Source organism: Cryptomeria japonica, chromosome 7, assembly GCF_030272615.1.
Source record: "Cryptomeria japonica chromosome 7, Sugi_1.0, whole genome shotgun sequence".
NCBI classification, from domain to species: Eukaryota; Viridiplantae; Streptophyta; class Pinopsida; order Cupressales; family Cupressaceae; genus Cryptomeria; species Cryptomeria japonica.
The window spans coordinates 132,496,352-132,509,451 of NC_081411.1; the positions used below are offsets into that span (position 1 = coordinate 132,496,352).

General features: G+C 33.8%; 1 protein-coding gene across 1 annotated transcript; it reads right to left on the bottom strand.

Annotated features, from left to right (window-relative positions):
- Positions 1–5,324: 5,324 nt before the first annotated feature.
- Positions 5,325–8,885, bottom strand: LOC131072327 (disease resistance protein RUN1-like). The gene is made up of 4 exons (XM_059208334.1): positions 8,362–8,885; positions 7,096–8,230; positions 6,256–6,516; positions 5,325–6,035 (listed from the first exon to the last, which is right to left on the bottom strand). Exons 1-4 carry the CDS (start codon positions 8,883–8,885, stop codon positions 5,325–5,327), a joined length of 2,631 nt encoding a protein of 876 aa, XP_059064317.1.
- Between the last annotated feature and the right edge of the window lie 4,215 nt (positions 8,886–13,100).

A 13,100-nucleotide genomic window follows, 5' to 3' on the forward strand; every position in this document is an offset into this window, starting at 1 on the left:
TGAAAATAAACACGCCAAAACAATTTGAACTTATCCTCATACAATTATCACACGTGTCTCCATCATTGCCTCTCATCAGATAATAAACCAACAAACTTGATCGGTTAGGGTTTAACAACTGATAGGGTTTACCAGTTACATTGCATAGAAAGGTTTAACCCTTTACACCCATTTACCAGTTCAACTTACAAACTTTACATACTGGTTTACAACATCTTCCATAAAGCTCTTCTTACCGGTTACTAGCCCATATCAAAAACAACAATATCAACAATAACATGAATACCATTACCGGTTCAATTGACATCAATGACAACATATCATTAATGAAATCTCTATTGAAAATGTCAACAATAACAAGTTGAATGGAAGGAGGAAGTGAAGAAGAAAATAATCGAGGTTGAAATACAGAGGTGTGACCAAATAGCATGTACTAATTTTTTGTTTCATTTATAATTGCTTTATTTGATATATGGATTGCTAGGATGAGCTTTAGAGATCAACGACCAAGAAATTTTGAGCCATATCAATCAAGGATAGAGTAGCATGTTTAATAAGGAGAATGAATATTTTTATGGAATCTAATAATTAAGCACAACCAAGGGATATGGTTGAGCATAAGAAATTATAGTTCGCGAAGATTTGATGGGAGAAATTTGAGGTTTCTCCAAGTACTTTGGAATTTTTCTCATACAGGTTGGTTATGTCATCATCATACCCATGAGGTACCAAGAGGTACAAAGAGAAATTTGAAATTCCTATTTTATTAAAAATCTCTTAAGTATATGAGAGTATTTTAAAAAAATTATTAATATTTGACCCATACCTTAGATATATGTGGGAGGAAAAGTTTGATTTATTAGGTAATTTAAGTGTGGTCAAATTCCTTGTTAATCATTTAATTATGCATGTGCACATAATTGGATGAGGATTGTAGTGTAATCATGGGTTAGGAATAGGTTGTAGAGGATAATGAAAAGGGTGAACTATTTAAAGAAAATTATTTATTTACTTTTCTAAATAAAATAGGACACTATGATAGTTATGTAAGTAGAAAATACTTGTTTACTTGAGGTTAGACTTTAGGAGATATGAAGAAATAATTTTTGGATGATGATTGGGATAATGTGAATACTTAACTAAATAATAGGGATATTATATAATTGATAGATAGGATAGAAATAAGAAGACTTAGGATAAATTTATCAAATGTAAATGATCAATTTTAGGTGTCGACAATTATATCCAACTATTTCTTTTTGGGTAATGTCTCTCTTGAACTCTATTTGGGGCTCTTCTTTGCTTAGGTTTATGTTATTTCTTGTAAGTCTATGGCTCTTAAGGTAGGTATAGTGGATGTTTCTTTTCCTCTTTGTGCATTCTCTTTTATAGCCTAGTTTTTTTGGTGCCTCTTATTCTCTCTTTGTGGATTAACTATGATGTAGAGATCCCTGTGGCTATTCCTACAACTGGTGCTAGGTGGGTTTGGTTTTTTTCTTTTTTGGGTGTTGGATCTATTAGTTATTGTTGTTGCTATTTTTTTCTTACTAACATATTATCTTGAGCTATTTTGGCTAAGATCTAGTGGCGGTTCCTATTGTTCTCTCACCAACTTCTTAGATTATTATTGGTGGTGCCCCTGAAGTGGTTACATCTTCTTATTCTTATGGTTCTAAGTTCTTGAAAGATAGTTATGGCTAGATGATTTTTCATAGAAGGAAAATAGATTTTATTTAAATGTATAAGTAGGTTTCTAATGTTACTTAGCCCTATTCTCATTAGATTGTTGTTCAGTCTAGGTAGTTTGTTGTTAAGGTTATCAAGCTTGTTTCATCTTTGTTCCAATCCTTCTTTAGGTGCTTAACTTTGTTTTTTTGTCTTCAAAACATCCTTTTATTTGTTAGTTGTTTAGGTTTTTCTCTTAACTTAGTCCGTGGTGATTTGAGAGCTTGATCTCCAAGCCATTTTTTATGGTTTTTGACTTAGATCTATAATGGGCTAGGGCCCTTCCCCACTTAATCTAATAAAAAACTTTATCCAACTATTACTCAATTCTATTACTCACAAGCTACCATATATGTGATTTTGTATATCTATTTATCTATTCATATCCCGCATTAAAATAATTTTACAAATAACAAGTTAATTAATTGTAAATTAGAAAAGAATAATGCAAAAGGATTAAAAGGAGGCAAGAAATTTCCTAGAAATGAGAATTAGAGGGCAAAGCTCGTGAAAGTTGACAAAAGCATCTATGTCATGGGTAAAATTAAATCTATCTAGCACTTTGTTCTTGTGGTATTGATGAAAATTTTTACCCTTGATGGCAAATTTACTAGGGTATGCAAGCATCATTTTGTTTTGTTAAATCATTTCAGGCACAAAGAGAAAATTTATTTCCCCTTATTCCTAATGGCTCCATAAATGCTAGTATTAAGGACCAAAGAAAAAATATTTCCACTATCCTACATGGTTGTTTTCTCTTCCTCATCCATTAACACATCAAAATCCTACCCTCTCCCTTGACAAGGTTTCCTAAGGTTTTTAGCAATTCTGAGGAAGGGGGCCATGTTAGTCTTTTCTTTGATGAATAAGACTAGAACACTGATTTGAAAGACTTTGATTCTAATTATGGGATTTCCTCAAAGAGTGGCCACCAAGCCAAACATGGCAGGACCTCCCCTATTTCCACCTAAAATTTGGATTCTCATCTTTCTCACCAATCACTTTGGGGTAGATCTGTTCAGGCTCCAAACCGATGTGATAGACCCCCCTTCCCAAAGGAGATCAATGTTAATTCTCCTTTTCCCAACATGGAAAGGGATAATCCGGATGATGTTCTATCCTTAGTCTAGGATGGAGATGTTGACAACTTCCGAATGTTTAAATGGGCCTTTCATGAAAATAAAGATGTCAATGTGAAAATTCAGGAAATTAGCAATAAACAAGATTCTCAAGCTACAAAACAATGGACACTTGATCAGAGAAAGACAATTATGGATTCAATGCAGAAGATTATGGGAAGGGTTAGTGATATGAAGAAAGATTATGACTATAGGATTTCTCACCTGGAGGGAAAATTCAAGAAATACTTTGAAGATAGACTAAGTAATATGGAGGATAAATACGAGAAAATTAATGAAAATCTGACATCTTTGGTTACCTTTAGTCATAAACTGATTAAGAATTTGGCTAAGAGTTTAAATACCATGGTTGGAAAGCTAGAAGCCTTCCATCAGGAAGGATCTATAGTGGACGTGGAGGCACTAGATAAAAAGATTGAGGATACGGTGGGAACATGCAAGAGAACCAGAGCTAATCTAAATTAGAAAATTACTAATCAGGATATTCAAGAGCTGAAGAAGATTGCATTAAATATGACCTAGCTCGAAACTGAGGCCGTTGAGACCCTTAAAAACATGTACTAGTTTCTTCTTTTTTGTTGTCTCTTTCTTTGTTTTTGGCTTAGTGTTGGTTTTTTTCTTTCTTTGGGCTGCGATGAAATTGGTATAATTAATGCATCTTTTTGATATAGTTCTCTGTTAAAGGGTTTTGGGTCCCTTCAAAACTTGTTTGTTCCATAATAAAAAACACATAGAAATAGAAGGAGATCTAAATAGAGTAATTTCATGAAATTCTTATCCTCTTATAGTCATTTACTTACAAGAATAATATAAGTCATCGAAGAGGGAATACAAGACACAAAATGTCACACATGCACATAGGAAAACATATGAAGAAAAAGAAATAGATTGTATAAATAGAAAATAAATAGAAATGATATAAAAAAGAAGCATCTAGTTGTTGAACTTCATATGCAATAAATCACCATTGCCCCAATCATGACCACATGGAATAAGGATTCTAGTGTGACTCAAGAAGAAATGAAGGAGGAGTTTTATACTAGATTGACATTCTATAGAAGTGGTAGGGTCAAGAACATATTGAATATACATGAAAAGTACAATAATCAACAAATGGCTAAATATTATGAATACTATATAAACATCGTCTATTGAGTAAAAATTGAGTTGGTTGATTAAATTGGATAGTGATTTTGGGGGTATTATAGACCTCTAGGATTTGATTATTTATACATACAGTAGATATGATACTACTAAGATCAATAGATTGGGGGTGAGGACCCACCTCCATTATAAGTAATAATAGGGACTTAGACAAGGGAATGAAGGTGTTAGCATAGGTGTCAACTAGTAGTGTGGTGTTGTGGGATAGTGCTCAAATTTTTATTTTAATAAAAGGGAAGAAGGAAACATAGTGTCTATACATTGATATATAAAACTAGAAAATAAGTTCAAAAAATACATAGAAAATATGCCAACATAAGGCATAGATTAAAGCGAAGGCTGTGATAAAATAAGAAGTCCAAGTACATAAATGGTACACAATTCATAGTAATGATGCAACTCAAAGATGTATTAGGAAATTTCAATTGGGCCCATAAAAAGGAAATCCTAGATTGATTATCAACGATGAGAAAAATTAATAAACAAGGGTGATCATGAAGTTATTAATTTTTACAATTTCTAAGCATGTCCTAAAAGCATTCATGCATATAGAGAAGTTATTTGTCATTTTGAGCTTATATCTTGATTTTGTTAAAGTAATTTAATCAAGAATTTTGATAATCTTTCAATTTTAAACTATAAATATAAAAAATTGATTAATTTCACTTGATTGAATTGTTTTCTTTGTTGGGATTTAGTCAGAAATCACACCTACATTGTTAGAATCAAATTAAACACATTTGAACCACTCAGTATCTTTTAGGTTTAGAGTTTATCATTTAGAAAGATTGAGGTTCAATGTTTATTGTTTATAGTTAAGGGTTCATGTATGCTTTGATCATATTTCTAATATTCTCTTGTATAAATGTTCTACAACAATACTATTCAATGATCATTGACAACTTCAAATAAATGAATGAATTCTCGAATTTCAAAATTGAAATGTCAAAAATACAATCATAAAAATAACTTCAATCACTTTGACACTTAAGACTTTGACTCACACTACCCAATACAAGACATAAAGAGTAGAACTTTATCCTTAATACAGCCTGGTTAAATAATATCACAAGCCAACTTACATCAGAATATAGCATTTCTACACTTATTATTACATTTATGATAATATAATAAAAGCTAACCCAAAGCATAATGGAAATGGCCATTTTGTATGCAACTGTCAGTAGTTCATGTTTATTATCCAACAAACATAAACTGAGGGAACGAACTTGGGCGAAAAGGAAGCCGAGGGTAGTTAATGATCTAAACTAACTTAAAGCGGAAACAGTACAAACATCACGGTACATATTTCATGGCACCTGTTGTTTCCATTGGAGAAGTATTGGAAAAACGCAGACGCAAGCGTCCTATTGATTCAGGATAAGAGATAAGCTGTCTGCAATTAATCATCTGAAGTTCCATCAAGTTGGGCATATTCTTAAGAGGAGGAGGTATGTTTGTCAACAGGGGGCTCCCAATTTGCATTTGCTGCAACCCTATCAAATGGTGAAAATTCTCCGGGAGTTCATCAATGTTGGTACCAAGCAGATTGAGCCTCTTCAATAACCTTTGCAATGTTGTTTGATATGGCAACTTGTGCAACTTCTTGCAGTTTTCGAAGTTGAGCTCCTCAATCGTCCTAATTTCGCCAAATATATTCTCTTGAATTATCAGGTTCCTACAGTTTCGCACGTCAAGTGTTTTCATTTGTATCAGCTGACCAAAGGACGGAGGCAGCGAAGATAACTGTTGGCAACCAGAAAGGTCTAAGTGCTGCAGATTTGTCAATTCCCCAAAAAGACTTGGCAAGGATGTCAGACCTTTACAACCCTTTAGTTCCAAGTATCTCAAACTTTTCAGTTTGCAAACCTCATTTGGCAAACTTTTCAGACCAAGACTGCCATCCAATGTCATCTTCTCCAAAAGCTTGACTGATTCTATCCTTGGAGTCATTGTTGAGAAACGGGTGCACTTTTTAATATTCAACTCCCTCAGCTGCGCCGGAAGCTGCCATTTGAAGGAAGTATTATTGTCGTGTTAGTTCATAATACAACAATAAAAATCTCGTTTGCTGTTAGTGTTCTACCATTTAACTATTGATTCTTATAGAACCAGCCCGTCTTTTATGTTTAGACCACTTAACTATTGAGCCCTATAAAACAGCCCATTTTAATTTGCATGCAACAACAATTGTCATGTACAATACAGTTTTAACATAAGATTGTACCTGAAAAGTAGGATTAGGATCCCACAGCATTTTGAGATTTCCTTTGACGAGTTCTAGCACTCGTAAGTTCTTCATCTCAACTAGAGGAAGGCTTTGTTTGGGGCAGTTTTTCCATCGAAACCATATCAAATCCTTTAATTTCTCACTCGTTTTAGCATTAGGAAGATCGCCATTTACATCAAGGATTTCCAATTTTAATCTTTCCCTTCCGTTGCGCCCATGGTAACTCGTGCTTGTGGCTACCCTACATTTTGTGCGCTCCTGTAAGCAGAAATGTAATTAAATCTTGAATGTTGTAAGGCAAATAAAATGTATATCTTTCCATATTTCTTAGTAATTCATGGTGTTCTGAATTTTGTCATCAAGTTTAGACTCTTTAGAGGATGTTATTGCTAAATGTTAGTTTTGGGAATGAGATCCTCCTATATGATTGAAGAATTGAAAACAATCTCAAAATAAAGGTAATAGAAATCTAATTACAAAACAAGAATAAACAATCTATTATAGAGCCAATTTACAGAAATCTACAAAACTGTTTCTAAAAACAGCGTTCACTCTTTTTATTATTTTATAAAAATGACACAATTAAAAAGAAAACATAACAGCTTATATAAAAGCCACACTTAATAGAATATTGACAACGTTACATTAAAACAGAAACTAACTAATAACAACTGATTTCAGTCCACAATTGAAATTGACTAAAACATTCACTATAGACTGTTGTATGAAAATAGAATCTTGCAATAGCAATTTGGCTACGATCCAATTCATAATTTCAATCAAAAACATTTATCTTCAAATTAAAAATAAATAAATAAATAAAATAAAGAGTAATACCGGCAAGGGCAGTAGATTTCCAAAATAGTTTGCAGCATCATTTGGACGCCAGAGACGATTGGAAAGATGGGGAGTGTTGTAAAACTGCTGGTCTGCAATATGTTGTCCCAAATTACAAAGATAGTGATGCATCTTTAGCCGATTCTTGGCATCCGTTTCAACAAGCGACAGGTACTCCAGCTTTTGGAGGGCACGCACAAATCTCCATCCTGATCCAGCCCATATGCGTATGGCAGAATTCCTGTCTTTTCCAACGAATAAACAGGCAATGTCTAGAAATATCTGCTTCTCTTCTTCTCCAAGAGTACCGTAGCAGGCATGAACAATGTCAGGTATCTGGGAGATCATTTCCAGTTGATTTTCCCAGTATTCCCTATTGTTGTTCCCATTTAAATGGAGGTGCTCACCCATGAACTTGATAAATAATGGTAAGCCGCCACACTTATTCAAAGCACTTTCGACCAAACCCTCAAAACCAGACATTATTTCAGATTTGTGGAAGACATGCGTAGTGAAGAGCGTTCTAGCATCATCCCTACTGAGGGGTTTCATTTCGTACTGTAAGGAAATTCTTGAAAAACTGAGGATGGCCTTACCCCGCGATGTGACTATAACGCAGCTTCCTGAGCCCAAAGCACAATCCTTTAACAGAAGAGCATCTAACTGCTCTCGATGATCAACGTCATCGATTACACTGAGAAATCTCAGTGATCTCTCATGACATAACCGATGTATACGATCTGCAAGAATATCTCTGCCTTCACTTACATTGTTGATTTCCACTGAACGGTCATTTGTGAGGTCCTTCAAGAGCTGCTTCTGAAGACTTTGCAAGCCATTTCGTTCACAAGCTTTTCTTACGCCAAAGAGCAAACTGGATCTGTCAAATAAAACCCGCCGACGATAATAGAACTCTTCCGCCAAAGTTGTTTTCCCGGATCCCGCTGTTCCAACAATTCCCACAACCTGAAAAGCAGATTGATCACTCTGGTTGCTACATTTCGACAGGAAGAACTTGAAATCCTCGATTGCGTCGTCCAGCCCCACTAAACCCTTATCAGTAATGTTCAGGCGCTCCATTCGAACATATTCCATAGCATTAACTACAATAGTTTCCACAAGCTTTCCCTGGTTCCTAATTTCTCCATTTAAAACAAAAAACATTTTATCAGAATCTCAAGCACGAGACAATTTTCCAAGGGTTAAGGTTATCTATCGATTTATTTTCTCTAGCTTTATTAAATATAGATACACATAATAGCTTACCCGTTGAAACTCTTTGAATCAAACTCCAGCCCTGAAATATTGCATGCCTGTTTAAGGGCTTCTCTCCACTGGAGAACTGTGCGACGATCGTATGTGATTTCGTAAGCATCTGCTTTATTTTCTAATTCCTTCAAATCCTTTGCATAAACTCCCTTACCAGTTTGCTGCCTCTTAAGATCTTGAGGACGAACATGGTAAAAGACGGGAATAATTTTACGATCACATTCAATCATCAGCCGGAGTTCTTCCAAGCACCAAGGCGATTCGGCATATCTTGGGGAGAAAATAGCAATGTATACAGAAGAACTACGAATTGCTTCAGTTATTGTAGGCAGTAATCTTTGTCCGGATTGGAACTCAGTTTTATCAAAAAATACATTCAAACCTTTGTCACGGAGCGAAAAATCAATGGTGCTTGCAAAGGTATCCTTCACATCCGGCCCTCGATGATTGATAAAAACATGGTAGGGCCTGATCGATGCATCAAGCCTGGTATACATCTCAGAAGAGGAAGTCTCTTCCATATGGACTAGGGAGGGAACTCAATTAAACCCTAAATAAACAACGAAATAAGGATAGATTTATCGCATCGCCATCTCTACTTAAGCAATTTGCTGGGGAGCATCGCTAATTCGAATAGTAGTTTCTCACTGCGAATTCTCGGAACCGAAGCTTCCGTTCCTGCTCAACAACTCTATAAATTATTCGTTCTTGACATTGAAGCCAACTCTTCAACCGAGGCAGGCGGCCAACAAAGCAAACAAAACAAGATTCATCGTCGTCTAAAATACCGCCTTGGGAAAAGCAGTTCTGAAGGATAAATAAATACAATACAAACCATTAAAAAATAGGTTCCGCTCAGGCCATCAAATTCATGCGTCAAGCTTTATCCTCGGGCTTAGGAATGTATAACGTTATCGAGCTCCGAATGTGCTAGTGTTACTTTCCCTTCACAAAATCCATGCGGCTTTCAATAAAACACCTCAGTGGTTCTGCAGAAAGATCATTCACTAACGTCTATATTAGCTAATACAGAATACTTCATTATACGGTCTAAATACAGCAAACGTATTAACTTTCTTTTTAGGATCCATTTTTTTAGCGTCATTGAGCCATTAAATAAGTCAAAGCTTTAAATTTGTTGTTTAAACTAAAATAAATGTGTTGTTTAAACAAAAATAAATTGAACATTTTTTAATGCCAGTACCATCACCAATCTCATAACCCCACATCTCCCAAAGGTTATCAATGTCACATCACAAAAGTGAATCCATTTATAATTAATGAAGTGAGAAATGTGATGAAAGGGAATTGAGTAGGACATATTAAATTCATTTTTATTATTTTAAATGGAATAAAATATGTAAGTCATAGGGAAGCTATAAAATTACCAAGTGAATTTCTTTCATGTTGAAGTGGAATAAAGATAAGAAAACAATTGCATTGTTGTTTCAAATGAAAAAAAAACTAGAATGTGAGTGTGAATATTACTTGAAATATAAAATATTTGAAGATAATAGATTAATGTATTGAAGGAGAAATATTTCAAGATAAAAGTTAATGTTTCTACTTATATTTAAATCAAATGGAGATATTTCTAATGTGAAATTATTTATTAGAAGTGGAGACTATTATTCAAAATTATTTTAGGTAAAATAAATGAAATAATATTACTTTTCATTAAGATGAGGTGAGTTTTTTATAGGGCGATACCCTAGAACAAAACAAGGAGATTACCAAGGGGTAACTAGTAATAGTGAAACATCAAAAGAGGAATGAAAATATATTAAAACCATTATACAAGGAAACAATCTTATAGTAAGAACAAACTAATAGAAACATATAGAAAAATCAATTAAAATAAGAGTTTGGACCCAACTTTACCCCAAAGGAGCTAACTAAGAGGCAGTAACCTTCAAGGAACAATTTTTTTTCTTATGTCAAACAACTTTCCAAAATAAGTATCATCACAAGCTAAAAATTTAGGAGTAGGGGAGGAAGTTCAATTAAAACAAACAAAAGAGACTCCACTCAAATGAGAAATTGTTCTTGAGAGAGAGAGACCTTACACAATAGAGAGTGAATATCTAGGACAAATGAAAGAAGAGGGGAGCTACCCAAGACACATGGAATTGGGGAGTACAAAAGGACCCAACATCTAATGTGTCTTGACCTATAATGTCCTTTTTCTCTCAAAGAATTCGTAAGATGTAATGTTATTAAAATAAGTGTAAATAACCAATGTAAGTGATATATTAAATAGTATAGCCACATATTTCAATCATATTATCAATAAATCATATATAAAACATTCTCAATATCTTTCATCATCAAGGGTTTCAAATAGTTATCTAAATCTTGAGCACTTGGAATGGTCATTCTCACTCTTAGAAAATTGCAATGGTCTTGGTCCTCATAGCTATGGAATATCTAGGAAGAACTAGTTCTTATTTAAAATTAAACCAAATGATTTGTAAGCATCAACATATCATGCTCTAGAGGTTACTTAATATGCATACAACATGCTCAAAAGTAATTTCTCAGCATGCATAATAGCCCTAGCCAACAAAATCTTGGGTGTACATTATACCCCAAGTTCGACACACTCTATTTGCCCCTTCCTCAATTTTGTACTCAGCCACCTTCTTCTTCTTCCTTGAGTAATATCCATTGCCTCTTTTTCCAACACTATCATGCATGTTTGATATAACCTTTTAAGGGGTGGTTTCCAAATATCCCACCCTTTCACAAAGGTTTCTTTTTAATAGTTATTTAAATAAGTAATTATTCATCCCCGTTTAAATGAGTTTCTTATAAATATTTTTTATTAATATTTATTTTAACCAAAGCATCACAATACCATTTATTTTTATCCTCCTCTCAATTCTAAAGATTTATTTTATACCGTTTATCTTCTCCTATAGAAAAAGTCACATAATAGGACCAATAAAAGAAGTACGAGAAGGAGGCACTAAATCAATAGAATAATTTAAATCATCGTCTAAATTAGGAAAAACCATGAGATGGCCTAAAATAATATTTTCGCACCATGTAGAAGAAGACATTAGATGAGAGTGATGGGGACAAGCGAAGGCCAAATGATTAGTAGAAAAACAATGTCTAAAACAAAAAGGAATACCCTCGTAATCTATCATCTAAGTCAAAGGATTGTCATTCAACTGTAATAATCTTATCCAACAAATCTTTTGACGTATCCATATCTACAAGATTACAAGCATAGGAAGTATGGGAAAAACTACTAATATTTGTGTCCACCTTAAAGAACTAACTGAGAGCATTACCAATAACCTCATAAGTTGATTCACACCAAAAATATAGTGAAAGATAGAAAAGTATTACCCCAATAAGGGAAACATCAATAGACTCATTTTAACAAGTCAAAAGCAAATTCAAGGACAAAGAGAGGATGAGAACCTCATTTCCAGTCCCCCACAACCAAAATAGTGGCTTGATATTCTAGAGAGGCAAAATAAACAACAAAAAATCCATAGGCACAAGGGTATATTTCCATCCAACACTCTACCACAAGAGTTCATTTCTGAGAGCTCCATTTATGCAAGTTCAACAACATCAGCCAAAAATTACTAAACTTGCAAAAAAATCCTTTCCACTCAAAAAACTAGATATTTTCAACCACCTCTTGGCCAAGAACCAACACATGAACCATGGAGGTATAGGGGAGGAATTTCTAAGTAGCACCCACAATCATAAGTGGAGAAATATTGAGAGGGCTACACCCTAAGTCGACAAAGGGCACCTTAAGTGATGAGGAGGTAGCCACCCTAGGCAAAACAATATTGGAAACAACTTACTCAACAATTCAAGGGACACCCATTTCATCTACCAACAACATCCAAGATGTAGGATTACACACCCCAATCATAAGGGAAGCCAAAGTCTAAGAGATGGTAGCTGTACCCATCAAAACTACACCACTACTAATAAGTAGAATATCCATAATCAAGTTGCAAAAAGGGGGGAAATTGTAACCAAGTGAAGTGAGAAACCAAGTTTTGAAATCAAGAGAGTGAGAAACCATGATGAAGCTAAAAGTATTAAGGAAATAATATTATTAAAAATATTTTCTCAAAGGTAATTTCATAGAGGATAAATGCTTTCGCAATAATTGAGGATTTAAAAGAGAAATATAAAAATATTGTTAATATATTAATGTTTCAATGAGAGAACATGTTTATGCCTTACATGAACACCTTGAAATTTCCAAAGAAACTAGGGACCCCAATTTTCCTATTTTTACCTTCTATATGTTTTGATCATCTTTGTTCCATCTCTAATATTTGATAAAGTATTTTTCTCAATGGGACCTTTGTGAGCATTTTTTTCTTGTTCTTTGTCTATCATCCCTCACACATCAATCATGTGCCAAATTACATAAATATTGAAATTGTTTAAATATGAAGATGTTTTCTGTAAGTTTTCTCTCATATTATTTTTCAAAGCTTTATTTGGTGTCATTTTTTAATTTTGGTCTCCATTTTGTAATTATTGAAATTTTACATTTATTAAAATAGTTCTAGGCCAATAGTTAAATAAAATAAATTAATTAGTTTGACAGTTTCATGGAAATTACTTTCCTGTAACAAGTTTTAGTGGTCATATGGACAAATATTGACTTTATATAGCTAATGCACATCAATGTAAAATTCATCCAATTACATACAATTTTTTTTTATCAATTTCCCTTTCCTATGCAATAA

Excerpts from the sequence above, each read along its gene's own strand:
- LOC131072327 (XM_059208334.1), bottom strand. The coding sequence starts at position 8,885 with ATGGAAGAGACTTCCTCTTCTGAGATGTATACCAGGCTTGATGCATCG. Across the intron at positions 6,517-7,095 it reads GAAATCTACTGCCCTTGCCG|GAGCGCACAAAATGTAGGGT; the intron begins GTATTACTCTTT and ends TTCTGCTTACAG. Across the intron at positions 6,036-6,255 it reads ATCCTAATCCTACTTTTCAG|CTTCCGGCGCAGCTGAGGGA; the intron begins GTACAATCTTAT and ends TTCAAATGGCAG.